Below are 22,887 nucleotides of genomic sequence, written 5' to 3'. Positions count from 1 at the left end.
CACGCTATAAACTACATCAAAATCGAGGAGTGAGGAGAGGGAACACATAAGAATTGTTCTCTCAAAAATCTCGCATCTAGCTCCAATAGGTGAAAAACATAGGCTTGGTGCATAGATAATCGACACAATTTATTTACAATAGAAAAACGTATCGGATATATATACGTATATGTATATAGATCTAGCAGAGTTGAAACCTAGTCCGCGAGACGCTCATCTACTTTCCTCGCTAGTAAATCCCCGCGCGTCCCCGTCAGCCCGGTACCCGAATAACGATCAAATGCCAGAGCTAATCCTTAATAAACGTGCACTTATCTAATAAAGCTTTTAAACGATACATAATGTAACGATGCAATGCAAGAACACTCGTAGTAACTTATATGTACGTAAACGTAGCAAATTGAACCGTCCCAGATAGAAATTTTACGGTCGAATTGCGCTTCCTCTCGACCCCCCACTCGACAACCCCCGGTCTAGGACCCCCCTAATTGCTACGTCTAAACACGATCATCGATAATATATTACATACTTATAACTCGCGGCGATTACAATTATCGCGACGAAACGGCCGCGCAACTTCGAAATGCGGTATGAGAATCGATTGAAAATCGAAACGACACTCCTCGTAACTCTATTAGCTAATCGAATATCGCTACAGATTAAGGACAGCGAATCACAGCTGACCGTGTCAACGCACACGATCCAAACGTGTCGTGGCTCGTTTCGCTGGCGATTCGTTCCTACTTCTGGTTCGACGATTGACAGAAGCGTTTCCTCGCCCACCATATAGCGGCCAAGGCAGCCGCCAGGAACCCGATTCCAGCCACGATTCCCATGGAAATTGCCCTGTTCCTGCGATACGCTGGAACCTCCAGGCTCACCCTCTCGCTGGTCACCGTGTCGTCCGTGATCGATACCGCCGCTACCTCGAACGTGTAGTAACTCTCTTCTTCCAGGGTTTTTACTAGAAAGAGATTAAAATGAATTACTACCAAATGCCAAAGGATTCTTCACGCGAAAAGGAATCGAAAAGTTCTTTTCTACTTTGCGATCTGAGGCTTGGTTACTGAGATACAAGATTTACCTAGATAGTAAGTGTCAGTCGTTTCCGCTCTGCCATACAGTCGTTCAGACGGACCTCTGAACCATCTAACAGCGTACAGTCTCACTTGATCCTTTCCATACGAAGGGGGATCCCAGGTGACTAAATAACCTTCCACGGTAGCTTGCACCCTGACGTTCAGGGGTGGTCCCGTTTTCTCATCTTTTAGGACATCGATAGCTAAATCAGTCTCCGAAGTACGTCGCGAAGGAACATACAGTTGGCATGCGAGAAGAATGAACCCAGGACCATACAATCAAAGCGTTATTGCTACCTAAGTAGATGTGTCTTTTTGTCCCTTATGCACTTGACTAATACTCCGTGAAATTAGTGTTAGAAAATACTGTTTTTAATATACTAGACTCATTCTTCTCCCGTCCCAATGGTACGCGCGATTCTCACCTGGTGGGCTACGGTACTCCGACGCTGAGTTCTCGTCAATCATGTCTGAAATTTGGTATGTATTATTCCGAAGGTTTATTACTGATTTCTAATATGCAATTTCAGGATTATGGAGAACATACGTGGCTGAGTGAAGATCCGCAGCGTTTTACTAAACATTCCGTCACCGTGCTTGTCCTGGCTGAGCACCATGAACTCGTACTCCCTTCCTGCGTTTAGGTTGTTCACGGTCGCTTCTGTTATTTTCCTCGACAGGATTTTCATAGTTCTCCATTCCGAAGTGTCTGTTGGTCTGTACCTAATCGCAAGCAGACATGGTTACAATAATTTGTAAGAGACCGAGAGGTTCCTATCGAGATGTTTCATTTACCAGACGGAGTACTCCGTTTTAGGCCTAACGAATCCAGGCACCCAGGTCAAGGTCACGGCGTTGTTGCTACTGTTGGCGCTCAAGTTGTAGGGCGCTCTCGGTGGAACGTTCAGGATAATCAATTCAGCGTCTGCGACCACTGTCGCGGCTTCGTTACTAGCCGCGCACTGATACAGGCCTCTATCTTGCTCTTGGATTCTGTCGATTGTTAAATTGCCACCGATTATGATGGTCCTGTCGGGCGGCACCGGTGAACCATCCTTTTAAAGCATCACGTAACGTTGTTAGTTCACGCAAAAAAGAAAGGCGATCCACCAAACCACGCACAGTATAACAGGGATAACTGAGATAAACTTGAGGTTGTTCAAGCTTTCGATGTCTTTCCACTTTCGTCACTGCTCGAACTTGAGAACGTTTTTATTTCACTTATCCCTGGTCTAGTTACTCCAGTTACTCGAGTCGTACCTTGTACCATACGATCGAAGGTCGATGCGCTTGGTCCCCGTCCCTGGCGTCGCAGGGGATCTCCAACGTCTCGCCTAGCTTCTTTATATACAAATGCTGCGGCGTCACTGTGAATATCGGCGGCCTCTGAACGATCTGACAATAAGAAAAGATTCTCGAATTAGAATGGGAGATGGTCCAGTGGTCCACGACAGACGCGAGCAGAAATGGACCCTGTGCAGGTTTGCAATTGGAAAATAAAAGAACGGTTAACATTCGTGCGGTCAATGGTCTTAACGACCATCGTCTCGTTCTTTGTGATCCGTACCGCTTTCGACCAGTGAACGCGGATTCCAGGCTCTTTGAATGCATCTTGTCTCGCGTTTCTTTTAGTTGCATCGTTAAGCATCTGCTTTCGTTGACGAATTTTGATCATAGAAATAGGAGGAGACTCTGGAGGCACTTTTACGAAATGCCAAAAAATTGTTTACGAACCCTTGAAACAAACTTACCACCGAGATCGTAGGACTAGGACCTTCAGTACCCAATTCGTTGTACGGCGTGCAAGTGTAGCTTCCAGAATGAGTCTCGTCCACTTTGGTGAACGACAGGGAACCGTTTTTCCTGTAGAATACGCCTTGGACGTTGTACGGGTCGAAGAGAAATCCGTCCTTCTCCCAACGCAGGTTCGTCAGGGGAGGATTCGCCCTGAAGTGACAGTCCAGGAGGGCTGGCTTTCCGTACGGAAGGTAGACTTCTCGGGGGGCGTAAATAACCTTTGCCTTAACTGAAACAATTTCCTTCTTTCGCATCGAGGAGCACGAAATTCAGTGGACATTTTTTTAGGATCCATTCAGACCACACACACGAACGGGAGTTTGTAGAGTCGGAATGTATGCAAGTCTGGATGCACCCTTACAGTTCGCGCCACGGGAGTTTCGGGCGCAGCGGTTCCGATCGTCGTGCGTCATTATCCTCAGTTATGGTTGCTGGTAATTCCCATTACTACGCGTTATTATCCCATTTCCTGACCGAAACTATGCGATCGCGAGTTCACACGGTACTCCACCCTCTGGACCATTCTATTCTATTGAAACGGAATTTAGGCCAGTCGAATTGCGATCCACTTGCAAAGGAATATACAGAAGAGGATGTTACGGTACTTGTGCAGTTTGTACGAATTCGTAAAATATTGATAGATTTTCGTGGATCGGAATAAGATGCTCTAAAATTCGTACTGACATTCTTCTTTTTTCTTGCAGGTACTCACACTGTACGTTGAGAAAGGCCGAGGCACTCTGTTGTTCCCCCGTTTCACCTGTTACTACGCAGGTGTACTCCCCAGGGTCCCTCATGGCGGCTGAGTTAATGACCAACGTTCCATCTTTGGCGATGGTCGCTCTTCTCTTCAAATCCTGTGGAGAATTAAAAATTAAGTAAATTTTCTGCCGTAGAGGAATCATCTATAGTTTAATAAGTATTCAATGCAACGTGAGTTATGTGCAAGTTTAACTATTGCGAGTCTTGTACGATCACCTCTATTTGAGAGATTTCAGTGCCCTCGCGGAACCAGTTTACAACGGACTTCTCCCCTTTGGAGACGCAGTCGAAACTGACCGATTCACCCTCCATGACAGTCTTGTTGACAGGCGGGACCGCCAGCAACGTCTCACCTAGAACAGACGTCGGGAACGGCGACGCACCTGGGTTGAACGATTTAACGAGTCTGCCCAGTGTCAGGTTAGTAAGCATCAGCGGGATTACATTTATTCAAGTACATATATAGCGAGTATTAATTATTGATTCTCGTTAATTGTATTGGCAACAAAATGCTTGTTCATCGATAAGACCAACTCGTGTTTCATAGCCATGGCATTCATTAAAAATTCACAAACGTTTTCGAATCTATCACAGGATTCTCTTCAGCGAGAAATTGTAATAAATAAGATCAATAATTAGGATCAATAATTATCGTCATCTCCATATGACACAATTTGTGTAAACAGTATTTTTCTATTTCGTTATGTGCAAACTGCAATTTCTTGCTGAAAGAGATTTGCGTTTAAATCGAAAACGTTTCAGGATCTTGAATGAATTCCTTTTGGCTACGAAACACGAGTCAATTTCACCTCGTTAATTTAGTTTAGTCGCAGCGGTAGTTGCAACGCGTTAATCGATCGAGATTGATTAGTGCCGGTTAATCGACGCGCTGCTGGCGTAAATTAAGCGCACGAAACGCAAGTGTCATTCCAAATCGGTGTGTGACAGAGGCATTTGCGTCGAATCACTGACAAAGCCTATTCTTTTCTGTGGGATTGGTTACTGTTTTTCAAGCTTTTCCGGGAAAGGGCGCAGTCCACTTTGTTAGAACTGTCATATTGTTCGACGATCTCGACGGAATTCGTACTGGTGGGAGGTTGTCTCTTCCACTGTTGGTGTTCGTACAGTCACGTTAGATTGGAGTATGTAAATATTTTACAAAGCTGATTTTTCCACGTGTACTTTTACTCGACCGTTAGAATTTCGTATTTGCTAGAACGATATTTCACTCCATAGCGATCGGAGTATACCCAGCCCCGTCGGTGTCCCCTCGGTGACTCAATTCCCTATTAACGTTTAGCACAATTCCACATAGCAAAAACTAGAATTCCGCCTGGGTTAACGAGTGCATCATCGACTCTGATCTCCCGCCGCGAAAGGGGTCAATTTAGAAAGAAAGAAGTAACTTGATTCGCTCGATTCGTACAGTTTATTTCCATGAGTAATCGCGCCGATCGAGTGGCTCGTTGCAGGAGTCTGCTCTCGATCGGGGCGGGTTAAATCGAGCTTAAACGATTCGACGTAACGTCTAAGACTATAATTAAAATCTTACTTCCTCATCGCCGAAAATCTCGCAGGATTTCATGGCGTTAAGCCTCTGCTTCGTCCAGCGTTAGTGTCCGCGCAACACCAGCGTGACCCATTTCAGTGCTCAGGGTTAGTCAGTTGGCGCTTAACTACGTTAATTCCCTTCGCCACTTGCTGTTATCGAATTAGCTGATCAACGGATACGAGAAAGTGAGCGACCTTACCATCTATACCGAGGTGGAACCAGGTTCCATTGTTCCTGGAATTGGGTGTCCTGTTCGGAAAGATGACGCGGCACTCGTACCATCCCTGGTCGCTTTCGCGTATGTTCGTCAGGTTTATGCTGCCCTGGCCGTAGCCACGGCTCGCGGCGTCCTCCAGGAGGTGCACGCGACCCTCGAACCCCAGACCCACGGTCGGATGCCCGTTGTACCATGAGAAGATCGTTCGACCCTGGAACAGATCATTTACTTGAGCCGCTCTCCATGTTGGTCGCTTGAGACGACCACGAGACAGTTGGGAGCGATCACAAAGGGATCAGAGGTCATCGCAAAGACCACAAAGTAGTTCCTGTTACAGAATATAACGCGGAGCATCGTCGCGACGCGATGCCCCGCGAGGTCTTTGGATGGAAGATTGCAGCCGCGACGCGGACACGTGCGTCCTCCGGGGAAAATGAAAAACGCTGGGGCCGGGACTTGGGAGCCCTCGCGGTCAAAACGAGGCTGGCGAAAAGGCCGCTAATCGTCCCTAATCGTCTGACAATGCGTTAGCAGTGACCCACTGGTTGGTCCCCCTCGTGTCGCGGACTCGCTGTGGATATAATGCAGCCTTGCGTCCCGTACTCCAATTACCCCGCGCTCGATAGACAGAGAGGGAACCAGCACCTGTTTTGCATACGCATCAGGGACCAATCAGGTTAAGTTCCACTTGATTTTATGCGGTAGCCATATGCTGCAACGCTCAATCTGTTTCCGGCGCGCGGCTGCACGCGCGTCGAATGCAGCATCCGCGAAAGAACGTCGCGTCGGACAACGAACAGGAAATCAAACGCGATGGATAGACGACGCGACGCGACGTCCCTTTAACGCTCGCGGCTTATCGCGTCGCGGACGAGACACGCGGCACTACGTCTTTTGCGCTTCCGGGGCTACGATGCATTCGCTCGCCACCACTCGGAACTCGAATCTTTTCAGTGGGCTCCGTACAGGCTACTTCAAAATGCGATGAGTCTTTTAAACCGACAGAACTGAACGAATAACGTAGAATACACTTAGGGTGATAATAGGGGCATCTAGAATTTTGTTTCGAGGGTAGAATCTTAGGATCACAATATGATCATTAGACTGTGGATTCATATTTCTACAAATTCAGATGAAGAATTGTGTAATCGCAACCGCACTACCGATCGTCGACGATCAGTATCGAAATCGAGACACGTCGTCACGGAAACCCAGATCGAGACACGCGCGTTTCCCACGCGGATCGAATCGAATACACACTCCCCCGAAGAAATTGAATCGTCTACCCTGCCTTGAGCGAGCACTTTTCTACGCGGCTGCACGTGTTCGTTCCTTGTTCCTCGGGTAGCCGCAACCACGAGCTCGAGCCATTCGAGCTTCGTTTAGCCACCTTAACGATTTTTAACAGGTCGATTCTGCGACATTTCCTTCTGGGTCTTTCTTGCGCAGTAATTATTTTAATCATATAGTCGTATGATTAATGATTCATTCAGATTCTCCCAGATCTTCTTCCAGAGATTATGTTCTAATCAGAGTTATCTTCTTGAACAGTGGCCTGATTAGTGAGTCTCCATTATAGAAAAGGGCTAGCTTTGTATGAAAATTAGTTTAATATTAGGAAAGAGAAAAAGTAGTATTTCCAATTTTATATTTTCCACTCAAATTATAATTTGCTTCATCACGATACGATGAAACACGATACGGACGCTATACAAATACATTCGGTTGAATCGTAGCCTGATTTCCCTCAGTCAACCGCAAAAACCGCGGCTAAACCAACGCAACTGTCGAGACCTTAACGTCTTGATCGAAATAATATTGTTTACCACTGTTGCATAACACTCTGGTACTTGCAAATGTAGTAGAACGCAAAATATTTTATGGGAAGGAAATACGGATATTTTGAAGTATTAAGAAAGCATGTTGAAAACATAGCGTGCGCTATGCTTTTTGTCGTGGACTGTAGATGACTTTTTGGCTGGCACTTACGTCACGGTTCCACTGAAGAATGTATGGGATCGGGGTCTCGTGCGGGAAGTCCAAATCGCAATTGAATACCGCGTACTCGCCTACCCCTGCGCTCAGATAATTCGGTTCCTTCTCTTCTTCTAGTATCAAGCTTTGAGTGAAAGCTGAAAATAAAAAAAAAAAAAAAAAAAAAAAATTTCAGTCGAGTAAATAGACGAAGAATAAAATCAAACGTGCATAGATTTATTTCTTACATTTAACATAAAGTTCGAAGCATGACTATATAGAAATCGTGAACAGTTGTTTATTTATTCGACGTTCGAGATTTCGATCCAGACGCGAGTTTTGCCCATCTCTGATCGGCGCGTCGCGTGACAGACGACAATGGTCCCATACATTCAACTCAATTTCAGAGAATTGGCTAATTTTCAACCGTATTACGCGCGACCGTCAAGCGAGATCTAGTTAAACGGTCGCAAAGTTCAATATCAACGTCGATCGGATTCCACGAAGGGAAACGATCGCTCATGGGGGTCAACTAGACACAGGCAGAACTCTCATCTGGACGAGAACATAAGCACCATCGGAACAAAAAGTACAATTCATTACTTCTCCTCAAACAAGAACCAGAATTTGACTTATAATATCTTACGAATCCAAAGAAGTAAAACCAACCACAAAACAAAGGACTTGACAGATTTAAATTGAACTTATCGGTCGAACAAACCTAGCAATTAAATAGCAATCGTTGAGTATCGCTAAAATAAAATTGCTCACGAGCGAAGCTCACCTTGATAGTAAAAGAAGACGATCAGCATCTGATGGATCCTCGTCGAGGTCATATTTTCACTGTCTGTCTATATCTTGTATCCGAACACGGTGTCGCGTTTTCACCGATCTCGGGCACGCGTTGTCACAGGCGAGTCACACTTCGCGACCGACGACGACGAAGACGACGACGAACGGCACACGGGAGCAAAACACATCTGTCATCACCCACACTCATCAACCATCGGCCACCACCTGCGACAATTAATCGGTACGCGGCGCACTCTCTCGCGATCGAGGCTGTGTACCGGTCAGCGCTGGTACATCCTCAGCCTCTCTCCTCGGGCCCCTTCTTCGCCGCCCCTTCTTCCTTTATCCCTGCGTCAGAGATGGGCAGAATTTTACTCGGATAGCCGACGGCCAAGGAAAACGAACCCGCAATCTATTTGCAACATTTACTACGATCGAACAAAACTTTTATTTTCGTTGTGGCTAAAATTTGATTAGGCTTAGCTCAGGCTGGCAATCGTTACTATAATTCGTTACTTTGAATGAGATCTTGGGGGTGTTACTAGATCAGCTTCGTAATTTCACTCTGCGTAAATAAATTTCCAAAGGGATCCAAGCTTTTACCGAACAATGTCCCTCTCTGTTATCACTGTTACTAATTATACACAAGAGCCCGATTCCTTATTTCAATCGACTCGAAACTCTATCTCGTCTATCGAAAATTTTGCCCATCTCCAACCAGAGGATTCGAGATTCACCTTGGTCTCAGCGTTCCATGGTCCTGGAGCCCAGGACCTCAGGACTCTCGGGATGATCGGAGGAGATGATTTCCCGCGCGTTCTTTCTTTGTCACTCGACGACGATATCGGAGGGAACGGTGCCTTTATCGATAGGCGCGAAAAATCGACACAGAGGCGGGATCTCGATAGCAGTCGAGCTGGTCCACCGTGGAACGTTCGCTAACCGAGTGATCTGCTGGTCGCGGTGATAACCGGGTAATCGCTCCGCCTCGCTCAATCCGAGCGGATACGACGCCGAACAGCCGCTGGTAACTAGTCAAGCAAGAGGAAGGGGTAACGAGGAGTTGGACCAGGGGGGTGGAGGCACTTGACGGAGTACCAGACGATTCTAATATTCGTGATCAAACCGCTGAAGCCTCCGTGTTCGAGAGTTTCTAGCGCCGCCCGTGGCGTACACACCTAGGAACTGTCGAAGGACAATGTCGACAAGTGGATATGTTTCTAGCACTCGTTCAGGTTAGGTCTGAGAGAAAAATGGGTAACATGACCAAGAGGCCTTGCCAGGTGTAAACAAGACTCAGGAACTTTCACTATTGGTAAGGGATGGGATTCATTCTTGTTCGTTGGTTAGGTTTGAGGTAGAATATTGTTGCTGTTGAAATTGCTGCTCTTTAACGTAGGATCGTTAAAGTTGAAATTGTTTATATGACTAGGTATGCTAAACAAAAAGTTAGTTACTGAAGTAGTATTATTTTATTTAGTCAGACTTCTTCAATAGACAAGCTGAAATTCGTGACCTGACTGCTTTGTATCAGAAAGTAATTTTAAAGTCCACCAGTTTAGATTCCAACCAATTTAGCAGCTTTGAGAAGGTTAAATGAAGATCAACGAGCCTTCTTGTTAATTTCTTCTGGGCGTTAATTGCCTAAAGAGCCCCCCGAAAGAGGAGAGAGCAGAGTGCAAGCAGTTTTTCAGGGTTGAAAGATTGTACCATGAACTCGCAGAGTCTAATGACGAATACTCGGGAGCGGAAGTCAACGTCTTCGTTGTCAGAGCGTCGCCAACGACGATTAGGTCGCGTGGGTGGATACATAAAAGGGAGGGACCGTCGCTGGAGCCATTGGCTACACCTATCGCGCGAACCTTTTCGCCGCAGCGTTCCTACGAGCCTCCCGTCGAAGATCATTCTCTAAAATGATCTGATAAAAATAGAAGAGGTCAGTGTCTGCGATCGAGTCAATGGAAACTAAAGCGCCTTTAAATTTATAGCTATCAGAGCGACCTGGAAAACATTGAGCGTTCCAATTGCTTTGCTTTTAGGTTATTTTGGTCTCATTAATTTAATAGTGCATATGAATGATTCAAAACCACTACAAAGCCTAGGTCAGAATCTATGTTGGTGGCTGGACTTACCAACAGAGTGTTTTACGTTACCAGCAGACTAATTTGAGTTACCGAACGAGGAGTCTACCTTATCGAGTCTTAACCACAGACAGTATCTATGTTCAGTCTTCTAACTCTAGGTGTGCAACTTTTTACAACGAAGAAATTAATATGACGTTGCAGAAGAATGCAGTCACTTTCAGGACGATGTCAAAAGTCCCATGGATGGTTAGGCATTGATAGATTAATTTCTGTAGGGTCGCGTGTCTCTTCAGGGGTCCACTTCTATGCACGGTTTAACATTTATTCCGCGTATGGGGGCCGTTAATCCCGTCGGGTAGCCTTTGACCACGAAAAAGCGACGTTGAAAGGACATGGACTCGACCAGTTAAATGGAAGGGTAATTCTTCCGCTCAAGGCGAATGAAAGGGTATTTTTATTCCTACATGTACTGTGCTTTAAATCAGAGGCACTACATTCCTTCCATTCGCTTCACACCTGTACAAAATCTTCACTTTGAAATATCCTGGAAAAACGAGTCTCCAATCCAGATAATAATAACTGTCGTGCATCGTCTAATTTGAAACGTTTGATGGCAACTATTAAATTCAACCAATAAAGTTCGTCCATATCGATCGAGATTTATCAGATCTCGATCGTTGCGTAGTAGAGCGTCGCCGTCGCCGACGAAACTGCACATCGTCGAGCAGAGCCGCGCGCCATTTGCGTGGGTGACCTCAGATTACGTGACATCCGTCCCTTGCCGCATTAGCAGACTGCCCACAGCCTTGTCACGCTGTTGAGATAATGGATCCATTCGCATGGATCACGATCTAGGATTGGACGTGCCCGGGATACTGGAAATAAATGCGTGCATAATGACACCGACCGTATTATTTCATCGACGAGTCATACAAGGGAACGGAACGAGTTGTTCCTGGTCCACCTGCCATGCGAACCAATCAATCCCCCGGGAAATCGAAAACGGAGGTTCCCAAGCGAGTATCCCAACGTTCTCACTCCGCTGGCAAAGCGGTAGAGCACTCGTTAGGTAAATCAAATTGGTCTCTTGATAAGGTAGAGTTTACGTACTTTTGGTAAATAAGGTTGTCTTCCACGCTTGTGAAAGCTAGTTAAATTAGAAAAATGAATAAATCAACAGAATAATAAATGAAGCTCTCGAGGCATCGAAGCTGAAGAATTGATCAAGAAGCTTCCCTTCCACGCTCGCAAAGAGTAGTCAAATCACCAAATAAATATATAAATTGAGGCCTTCGCTGGTCTAATTATAGATCCGCCCCTGTGGCGAAGTTTCCAGTAGTTCGATGAGATGAAATTGCCGGCCAAGGCGGTAAGATCAATCCCGAATCATTGCCATTTCGACGTAATCAGGCCATCGTCCAATCGCATAGGCCTGAATATATTTTCGTCTGTTGAGACAAGAAACGCGGAATCTCGGTCTGGCCTTTAATTCGCGGAGAGGCTGCGTGCGAGCCGCTATTCAAACGCGCGAAGAAGGGACATTTGCGCAACGTGTCTACAGCACTGATTACCGGGAATTACCGTAATTTTCATGATTTCCCCCGATGCCAAGCGTCGCGGGTACGCGCGCTGGAAAATTGGAGCAAGCGCTGGAATGTTAGTCTGATCTAACCCAAGGAAACAATTTTTGTGTAAACATAAGTTGAAGACGAGGGCTTGGTATTTTTTCGGGGAGTAAACAGAAATTTTTAGATAAACCTATCTTTAAATGTAAATGCTCTTTTGGGATTTTAAATGGTGTGAAGTTGACGAGAAAGAAATTTGTATCACATAGAGAGAAGTCGTGTAGACATCTTGGAATTTTGTTACGAATTTTATTTGAGGTGGCCCTCAGGGGCTATAGCTATGATTACTGATTATAGCTATAGTACGGGTTTAGCAATCCCGAGGTACCCGAGATATAGTAGGCAACAGACTATACCCCCTAATGGGAATGCCAGAGAATTATTAATTAAATGAATGTGAAGAACAAGTAAATCAAGATCTGAATCTGGAAGAGTGAAAATTAAATGCAAAAAGAAAGAAAATTGGATCTTCTGATTTGAAATGATCAGACTGCCCCCAATGAAAGTACTACGAGAGGCATATTTTTCTAAAATACGTTTGTATTTATTAAATTTGAACGTTATAAACTATAGCATATGCATATATTATGTATATGATATTAACGTAATATATTATATTAAGACATGATGATATAATATATCATACACTATAGATATAGGTATATCATCCCTCCCTCAGTTTCAGTTTCTACGAACGTGAATCGAACTCGATATCTCGAATCGAGTACAGTTAGACAGCGATCACTTTTCGATTACTCTCGCGATAATCACTCTTGGATCGATCAGTAATCGTAAACTATGCTTGTAATGCGCAGTCGTAAATCTGCGAGTTTAAATCTGTCGGAGCTAATCGTCTCTGATTATTCGATACGCGTTAAACATGATTTTTCGTTACTGAACAGTAGCGCAACTAGAAGGGGGAGATACCACCATTTTAGAAAAGAATTAAGAAATATCTTCGTAACAAAAATGTTAAAAAATGCTTTATTAACGTGTAGGAATATAAACAAATTTTGCCTCACCTGGTTGGAATTTCTGGTTGCGCCACTTCTAGCTAACCATAACGCTAGAACTACCTATCGCACCACTTCATCTTTCAAATTGATTAATTAATTAATTAGCACCACTTTTTAGAAATTGCCTCCAAATATCGAGGCTAGAGCATTGTTATAATAGAGTAATTTAAAAGGAAAGTTAAAAAAATGATAAAATTGATCAGCTTGATAGTTCTAGCGATAATCATGGCGCACATTATGCTCAACGATGGAGTCGGCGTGGTTCGCGAGTCGCCCGACACATCTAGAGGGGAATTGGAGTTGAACGTTGATGTGATCCCATACACAGACACACCCCACACCCATTTATTTTATTTCCTTTCAAATGTCGCTTTATTTTTCATTTTATTTGATAATAAATTGTCTACAATTTGTCCTAGGTTAGTTACGTCTTGGAGTTGTTCTCGTGGGGAGAGGTTCGCGAGAAAAAGCATAGGTCGATCAATGAAACGGTGAAAAATGGCGGGAACAGGGATAGTGAACAGCGAGCACTCGCGAAATTTTTTTTTTTTTGTTTTTTACCGAAAAGGAAGAACGAAAAGAATGTAACGAAAACGCGTCTCTGTAGTGAACGTTGGTTCTTTCCCTTTTATTATTTGTTTGTTACTTGGTTTCGTGTCGCGCGTACAGGACGAAAGGGGACGACAAGCGAAAAATAGCGAGGACAGACGGTACAGAAGAACGTCGCTGCGTGTATGCGTGTGTGTAAGTGTGTCTGTGTACCTGTGGTTAGGTGTAGGTGTGTAGTCGAAGCGATTTCACGGTGGGCGAAACTTAAAGGAAATTAATCGTGTCTGTTGCGCGCGTGAACGCCTCAAAAAATTATGGCAGGGACCACGGTTCGAAAGTCGCTTTGCCCCTCGAAAGCTAAATAATTACAGAAAGTGGAAAGTCGAGAGCCATTTGGCTGAACACAGAGTGGGGCTATACTTGAATCATTCCCAATAATAATTGATTGAAAAATACTACCGTATAACATTAACAATTTATTGAAATAAAAATTCCTGAAAATTCCCGCGAGTGTTCACGCGATGCAACTCTAACCGACGAGACGAACAATTCACGAAAATGTCAAAAAACGTAATCGTTATGGGAATCGATCGATCCACTCTCGCGCGATCCCTACCGATCGTCGATCATCTCTTTTGCCCCTTCGCAGCAGTGTTGGGCAACGATCGCTCTGTGACCATTAAACTGCGAATTATAAACATCCATAACATATGCTAACATGGAAATCATACAGAAAGTGCACCGCACGAATTGATACATATATAACAATATTAATGTCTTGCTTTGTGTAAGTGTATACGTTTAGATTAATATGTAATAATAGCACACACGTGTGATCTACAATCGTAACTCGATAGTTTACAATCTTTCAAAACTTCCATTAATAATTAATTACAATTATCATTATTGCAGATTTTACGCGAGCAGAACCATTAATATCGTTATATCAATTTACGGAAATACCATCTGCATACACTTTTCATATGCTTTCTCCATACTAGCATCAAACAAATGTTTAAAATTTGTAGTCTATCACGAAGCAATCGCAGTGAAACTTTACTCAACGCTGCTCGCAGGTTGCGCGCGCGCACGGTGTTTCCTGCGAACGTTCAAGCTACATTGGATGAGAATTTCACTCGCGACTCTGAAAAATACGCTATGCCAGATGGCTTTCAGGTACGTAAAGAGCGAATACCTAAATTAATTTCGTTCACAATCCGGCGGAGTACGCTCGTACTCGCTCGAATATCTAAATAAATAACTCGACGAAGGTGTGTAAATCGCGAACGCAAAGAAAGCCGTGACGATGATTCGAGGTAGACGGAGAAGAATCAGAAAAAGTGGAAGAAAACGGAGATCGCAAATGGAATTGAGGGAAATGTAATAGAAGCAGAAACAGACGAAGTGGAAAGTTGAGGGGGGGGGGGGTGGAGGGATCAGGGAAGAAGAAGGGTGTTTAGGAACGAAAGGAATAGACGTGAAACGAAGTTATCGATAATGATTGTTGATGACGAACGTTACACGAACGAATTCACGATTCAACCATATTATTCACTTAACACGCGATCGCGCGAAACCATTGTCCATTCTCTCCTTCTATAACGGATCCTTCGTCTCGATCTCTATATACACACGTACAGTATATTTATATATATATATATATAATTATACAGAGATTTTGCAAGGAATGTACGGTGAGTCCTCGAGTTACATGAATTTTTAAATGCTCACATATTTGTCTTTAGACATATTTGCTATCGTGTAAATTAAATTTTTGGAATACCTGCAATATAGGAGATTATAACATTTGGGGTACCAAATGTACTGCGAGGTGATCGAAAGATTTATTTAACATATGTACTCGAATATTCAATAAACTTCTTCAATGTTTCTTTCCATAGAAGAGTACAAATAGATCGATTCAATTTAAATACTTAAATCGAGATTGTGTACCAAATCATACACACCTGGTTTCAGGTGGTTCGTATGAATTAATTACGTGAATCGAGAACTTACTGTACGCGTATACATACATATATATATATATATATTTCTCGCTAAATCTCTCTTTGCGGTTTCGAGCAAGACTTTTGAGCCATTCGTGCCGGCGCATCGGAGATGCATTTTATTATCCGTACTCTCTTCGATCTCAGCGATCGTTCACTCTCAGCGCGTCCTTTTGAGATCGTTGTATCTAACTATGATATATCTACACGTTACTTATATACCTATATCGATTGGTTGGTTTCCTCCTCTCACGCTCGTATTCTCGTCTTCGTTTCGACGGGCGTCTAGACAGGTCTGACGATCGACGGTTCTCGATCTTCCTCCTTTTCTTAAAAGGGTTGTTAACGTCCCTCTCGACTCTCTACGTGACAACGTTTATGCTCGTCGCGCTCGATCAGTGGAAGCAGCTAGGTGATTTCGATTCGATCGCGGCCGTTCGACGTACAAAAAGATTTATCGATCGAGATTGACTGTTCCTTCGTTATTTATTTTTCTTTTGTGGTGGTGTCGAGCGTCTCGACGACGCCAAACGTGGACACGTAGATCGGACGCTGGAGACGGGCGAAATTTGATTCGAATAATACAAACGAATAACTATTTATTCGCGAGGTTTATACGACCGAAGGTTTGTTATTCGTTCATTTTACAATTCAGATTCTAGAATTCATTCGGTAACGAACGAAACGTGTTGTATCTTTTATTCGTTACTCGCGATTTTTATTTAGATTGAGAATTTCGCCCGTCCCCGGTGCCTACAACACGATTATTATTATGATACAACCAGCGACGCGATCGATCGCGACGTTTCGTTGATCGCATGATCGCGCGCCAGCTTCACAGTTCGCCGTTGCTCTCGCAAATCCCCGGGTGATTAATTAATTAATTTTAAATGGAATTAATCGTCGCCGCGTTCGTCGTTTATCGTTGATTAATACGCTACACGCTACGAGTCGTTTACGATTTACAATATCAATTAATTATCAAATTATTAAGTCAATCATTAGAATTACTTTAGAATATTGGTACTCTTTCGCGTCGCCTCCGTTTAGTGTTTTTATTTATTTATTTATTTATTTATTTATTTATTTATTTATTTACTTATTTATTTATTTATTTATTTATTTATTTATTTATTTATTTATTTCATTCCGTATCATTGCTCTAACCTCTCCTCGAGTATATTCGCGAGTATTTCACGCGATTTCGTCTTTGAACGTTAGTCACACGCGCACGGCATTCTTCCTCGCGTATGTTCACGCCAGAGACTGGGCAAAATTTTATTCGAACGGTAGACGACGAATAAAATCAAATGGCGATATATTCGCCACGTTTATTCGATCGTACGGTTATACGAATAAGATTTTCAACGCGAAATACAATTGTAGAATTTAAATTCAAGGTTTTTATTCAGGAATAAAAAGTTGTACATCTTTTAATCGTTATTCGGGATAAGAATTTTGCCCATCTCTGGTTCTCGTTCGTGTTATTTCGCCTGTCTTTTCCGCTACGATTCTCAGTCTCTCAGCTCTCACACACAACGACCTTGCACACACACACACACACAAACACATACATGCACTTACACACTCGCGCGCGCACGCATTTGAATGCATTGTGACGGAAAATTGTCGGCACGTACAATTTGATAAAATTGCGCAGAATAAAACGATGAATTTTGAAAAATTAAAATATACTTCGCTCTGTTGTGTGCGATTTACAAAATTGTTAAATATTCAAGACAAATACGATATGTGAATATTGGCAGCATTCGATTTGTCACTTGCATGACAAAAACATGAAATTTGTGAGGGCGTTAAATTTAAACAAAAAGTGTATAGATATGTGTACATATTAGCCTACATGTAGTGTAATCAATTTCTTGCACGTGAAAGACACGATAAACAAAAAGAAAGTAAAGTGCTCATTCTTTCCAAAATGAAAGTCCTTGTTCTCTTATTTTTGCGCACTGTTATCACACTTTATCGTCAACGTGTCAATAATTTTGCGATTCACTGTACATTGTAACAGAAAATTATAGATCGTCCGCGTCGTACCGCACGTTTGGTTTTTGTAACTGTGCGTCGAAGTATAGTTGAATCGTGAGTAGAGCCCTTGCTAATATTTATATAATATAAGTATGTATAATACGTACGTATAAATAAGTGTTTGTACTATAAAAAAAAGAAAAAAATAATGTGAAACGCCGAGTCGTCGAGAGCTGGAAATCGTTGCTCGTCGCTGCGGACCGAGAGCGTTCGATCGTCTCTCTTTCTCTTCGGTTAAACGCCAGAAAAGAAGCTCCCAAAATATTCACGGAACGCCTGAAAGGTATGAATATGGACGATCTCTCGTCCGTGTAGGTCGCGTTCGTTCTACGTGACAGACTTGGGCAATGATCGTTTTGTGATGCTACGATTTGTGACAATAAATCACAAGACTGGCATTAACGAATGATCGATTACATTGTGCCCAAGACTGGTACGTCGTTAGTTAGCCCGTATATCCTAATCGAACGCTCTGCGTGCCGTTCGCGTGCATCGATCTCGACTCGAAGATGATTTAATACAATGCGTTTTGGTGAGAATTAGGTGGGTCTCGAAGAACGCCATTCGTGTTATGCGCGTGTGTCTTGTACTCATCCGTATATCTCTGGCTCTCTATCGTTCTCTCCGTATTGTGTGCGTGTCGTGTCGATTTACGTGTCCGTGTGTAACTTGTGCGTACTCGATTCAATTTTCACGCAAGACTTAAAGAACACCGTGCAAAAATGATCTATTGAAAAATAGTGAATTCGTTCGATAACTCTCAGAAACTTAAAGTAAAAAATCAAATGTGTAAACACATCGTGTTTTGTAATTAATGTGACAAAGAACTCGAGAAAATTATGAATTTTATTTTCAGGGAATCAATTAATTAGATATGTAAATTTCACCATTTTCGTCTTGAAATCTTTGTGATACTTTGTGTCTACCTTCGAATGCTGATTGTAAGTGCGTGAAACTAGGATTAATTCTCGTTTTTTAATCGCGTGGAAAGGGAATCGAGTGCACGTGTACGCGCGTGTGTAACTCCTTTTGTTTTTCCCCTAAATTGCACGGACCAGGGCCGATCGGCGATGCTCCCGACGCGAGTGCACGATTCGCGTGTATTCTTTCGAGAGGGGGCCGGCCTCTTCTTTTCGCAATTTCGTTTCCCGATCCAAACAAAGGGATGTCTCCCTTCCGCAGAGATGGGCAAAATTTGATTCGATTTTATTACTTTGGACAATACTTTATCACGAATAAAAACGTCGCACATATCCATACTGTTCATTCGAGTCGAGATAAACTTTTATACGTTCAACGTGAGTTATAATTTCATTTTGTAATCCTGATTGCAATAATGTATATATAAGAGAGGAAGTAAAATTTCGTGGCAGTTTTGGTGCCCCGAGCCCCCCATTTCTGGATCACGAGTTACAAGTCACTCTCTATTAGAATTTGGTACACGAGAAAAATTATATTTTTTAAACAAGTTTACATGGTTCCATAGGAAAATTTATCTTTGAGAATAGAATAAACCTGAGAAAAAAATTGAAATATTTTAAATACCATGCACAGTCGCATAATCTCTACCCGGAATCGTCTACGCAATCTCTCCATGACTCGTCCAACGATCTACTTTTAAAACAACGGCTTCCCCTATGCTTTTTCTCTTAAAATTTCCACCAACTCGCTAACATCGAACAATTGCAGAGGATCCGCGTCGTCCGAGGAGGATCCAATAGCTGAGCTCGAAATCGTTAAGGTGCTCCTAGAGACTAATCCACACGAATATTAAAACCCAAACAGGAAATTCGAAAGAACGTAAAAGTAGTTGCCATAAACACGATAACTTTCGTCGTATTGAACGAATAGGAGACGAAAGTGATTCACCTTTTATCTATCATTTGACGAGGCATTTTGCACATCTCTGCCGTTCCGTTTGGCGGTTCGCCGAGCACGGTTCGCCGAGCACGGTTCGCCGAGCACGGTTCGCCGAGAGCGAGCTTGGACGCTCGCCGAGCGATTTGAGCCCCGATGGCGCGATGTATATGTACACGAGTGTATGTACACGTAGAAAAGACGGGCGAGCGGGTGTCGAGATGTCGCGGGGGTGGGCGTGCACGCGCGTGTACGCGAGCCTCGTGGCCGGCCGAGTGGGCGCGCGCGTAGATTCAAAGAACATTACGATTAGTTTTACTTTATTTTTTTTTTTCACGTTTACGTTGCTTAAGAAAAATTATTGTGCCGATAATATGTTGGGTCGCTAGCGAAACCCTAAACAGGCAGTGCAGTACGAGTGAGTCCTTAAGCAATCTCGAGGCAAGCTTCGGCCTAATATCACGTTTCACGAGTCCATTTTGCTCATCGATATAATTACTTGTTTTTTATTTATTTAGTTTCTCCTGTGTATACGTGTTCGTGTGTCTCTGTACGTGTATGTATGACGGTGTGTACGGTGTACGCGTGTAGTAAATCTTCGATTATCTTACGTGTTTGTTTTTTATTTTTTTGTTGCTTCGCTTTCGCATTCATTTTTCTTTTTTCTTCTTTTCTCTCGTTAATTATCACTTACAGTGTACGATTACGGTTAATCTTACGTGTCGTTTTGTATTTCATTATTAATTCTTTATTTTCTTGCTCGTTAATTCATTATACGTTTCGTTAAAGGTGTAACGGAGCACGGTACAGTTTCTTTGGAGAGTATCATGCCGGGTGTTATGCTTGAGAATCCTCTTCGCACTTTCCCTCCATCGCCTAGAATCGTAACGGCACCTAGGCGATGACTTCACCGAACGAACTTTTTCCATCCCGTGAACTCTCATCCTTTGTCGTCCTTTTCGCTCTCGGCTCCGCTATTATAATACAAGTATCGCTAAAAATCGCTGTAGTTGGCGGGAGGTCGACGATCCTAGAGCTTTTCGAACACATCGTCGGAGTCGTCCGTTCGCTGGATTCTCCTCGAACCGTCGATTCTTGGAACGCGACTCGCCTCGAGTCGACGAATCGGACCTTGGACGCGTCGTGTCCGCTTAAATGTACATAATTCTACTGCGTTAGGTTCTCTCGTCGAGAATCGTATGTATCCTGAGCCCACGCTCCCCGCGAGAGCGTTTCCGAAGTGATGGTTGCCCAGCCGAAGTGGAATTGACTTGAGGTTGCCTACGGCGGAATCGCGCCACGACGCCGACGTATCCTCGTGCTTCAACGGTTGGTCTACTTCCGCGCTATGCGTCAAAGGGTTTTGTTGGGTTTGTTCGGACATGTATGCCTTTCGCCAGCCCCGCGAAATCATCCTGCGTCTTCGTCGTCTGTGCCGTCGTCGACGAACGAACGTACGTAATCCTCCGCGACGTGACCGTTTCCAGGGAAATAGCGAAACGAAGCAGGGAACCTGAGTCGTGTAATCGAACAATGGGGGGAAAATCCAAGGATGCGTGCAGAGCCTAGTGCTAGCGAAGAGTAGTGTCAACACGCGCTCTCCAGGTGCGCGCTCTGCCGCCTCCTCGCCTGCCGTTGTCTAAATTGATGGAATTCCGCCTTCATTGCCTGCACCCTGGCCTCGATGTTGTCCCTGGTGTATCTAAGCGGTTGATGATGGACCGTATGCACCTGGTGAATGTGTGGCACGTGGATGGCGTGGATCTGATGGACAGGCGGCCTCTCCTCTCTGGTAGGCGTGGAGGCGGACGTTGGAGTAGGGGTGCAGGAGACAGGATCGAACTCGTAATGTCCGTCGACGCTGCCCGCGTCCACGGCCGTTTGGATGTGCGTGTGACCCACCTTGGCCTGGTCCTGCAGCTCCAGCCACCTGCCTACCAGGGGCGGCGGCGGTGGCCTGTACGGCGGTGGTCGCCATTCGGCCACCGTGCTGCCGCTCCTGGAGCTCTGGTTCTGTTGCGAGGTGTTCTTGCTACCGAAGCCAGAGCTGCTGGATCTGCTCTCCGGGGACGTCTCCAGGTCGGGGGACGCGGCCAGCTCGGGCGCGGATCTCGCGTGCCTCGCGTGCCTAGGTGGAAGCCTGGCTCTGGGTCTGCCGGCGGGTTGGGGCGGCGAGGAGGTGGCCAGAGGTTGGACAGGGACGAACCTCCTAGACTCTGCGTGGATGGCATTCAGCGAGGGCAGCTCCTGACTGTATCGCTGGTGCATGGTGCGCAGCTGTAGGTAATCGGGCGGCGTCGGGAAGGAATGTTCACCGGATGATGGCTGCCTGACAGAGCTGAGATCGCTGAAGTACAGCGGCGTCCAAGGTACTTGGGGTCCTGTGGGCGAGCTGGCCAGAAACCTGGGCGAGGATATCGTGCAGATAGCTGGCGCGATCCTCGCCAGCGAGTTGACCGTCGCCAGGTGATGAATGGACGGCAAACCGCCGTTGATGGACACCCCGCTGCCGTCTGACCTGAGGCTCAGCTGGCTGGTGCCGACCAGCGGCCGCCGCCAGGAGGACTTGAGCCGCTGCTTGGGCAGGAAACCCCCGTCGTCGCTGCTCGATGCGTCCAGGATGCTGTTGTTCGCCGAGCTGACCACGGAGTCCGCCACGACGAAACGGCCGTCGGCCGCGCGCGAGATCTTACCCAGTGGCCGACCGCGACACGAGTCCGGCGTGTCGGGGGTTAGGATCTCCCGCAGGAGATTTAGACCTGGTACTCGGCTTTTTCTAGGTCTACGGGTAGGACAGAAGGAGCGTTAGACAGATCGCTGCCGTGGCGAGCGCGAGGCTGCGACGGCCAATTACCAACGTGGTGTGGAGGAGACTCTTTTCGAGCTTGACATGGTTAATTTTGAACCTTGGCTCTTGGGAAGCTGTGGTCGATGGAAGAGATGCGTGGACTTTTTTTTAGAATATACTGGTTGCAATGGTATGTGTGTTAATCGCGAAGCAAGAAGTGTAGTAGGGTGTCTCTAGATGGACTTGAGCTTACTCTTCTATTTTAAGGGTTGATAGGCTTTATAGGTAGAAGAGTGTTCGAAAGGAAGAGGTCTGAATATTTTAGTAGAAACCAGTATCTATCAGTTTATTGTATTTTACCAATCTGTGTTGTAGGTTTGTTTTTTTTTACCGATGCGGAGTTTCGAGAATTCTCTTAAATCCAAATTCACCAATCAAGATAAAGGAAAGGTGTATTCGTGTCTCGATATTATCGCAATCTTCGAATCTTTAACATTAGGTGTTAAAACTAATCAATATATGTATGTGTGTTGTTTGGTATATGGGCAACGCTCTCACAGGCGCCATGGTGACTTATTTAATTCTCGATGACATCCATTGCATCTTTTTCATCGACTACAGCCAAGTAGCTCTGCTAACAAAATGAAACAGTTAATAAAGAATCGTCTTCGATTAATATTTTTATAGGTAAACTTGAAACCTCCTCCGACGAGGTTGATCGTCTGGCCGTACACAGCGTGAAC

The 22,887-nt window shown here is 44.6% G+C and overlaps 2 protein-coding genes across 18 annotated transcripts in view; both read right to left on the bottom strand.

Moving 5' to 3' along the window:
• Positions 1-108: 108 nt before the first annotated feature.
• Positions 109-9,159, bottom strand: LOC128877006 (protein borderless). Of its 2 annotated transcripts, none has more exons than XM_054123922.1 (13): positions 8,911-9,159; positions 8,166-8,521; positions 7,397-7,539; positions 5,390-5,618; positions 3,855-4,021; positions 3,589-3,733; positions 2,831-3,105; positions 2,340-2,474; positions 1,875-2,134; positions 1,627-1,802; positions 1,505-1,549; positions 1,085-1,264; positions 109-964 (listed from the first exon to the last, which is right to left on the bottom strand). In XM_054123922.1, exons 2-13 carry the CDS (start codon positions 8,215-8,217, stop codon positions 741-743), a joined length of 2,031 nt encoding a protein of 676 aa, XP_053979897.1. In that variant the 5' UTR covers positions 8,218-8,521; positions 8,911-9,159; the 3' UTR covers positions 109-740. The 2 variants fall into 2 exon arrangements, with proteins under 2 accessions (XP_053979897.1, XP_053979898.1); XM_054123923.1 differs by having other exon boundaries at positions 3,855-3,991.
• Positions 9,160-13,910: 4,751 nt separating this feature from the next.
• The window catches only part of LOC128877005 (protein turtle-like), a 213,708-nt gene continuing 204,731 nt past the window's right edge, over positions 13,911-22,887 (bottom strand). For all 16 annotated transcript variants that reach the window (XM_054123904.1, XM_054123917.1, XM_054123906.1 and 13 more), the window contains one exon: positions 13,911-22,138. In XM_054123904.1, coding sequence (XP_053979879.1) covers positions 20,944-22,138 — 1,195 coding nt within the window. In that variant the 3' untranslated portion in view covers positions 13,911-20,943. The remainder of the gene's footprint in view (positions 22,139-22,887) is intronic.

This window comes from Hylaeus volcanicus, chromosome 5, assembly GCF_026283585.1.
Source record: "Hylaeus volcanicus isolate JK05 chromosome 5, UHH_iyHylVolc1.0_haploid, whole genome shotgun sequence".
NCBI lineage: Eukaryota > Metazoa > Arthropoda > Insecta > Hymenoptera > Colletidae > Hylaeus > Hylaeus volcanicus.
Note: the sequence above shows the minus strand (reverse complement) of the source record. Positions and strands in the feature narration are given on the sequence as shown.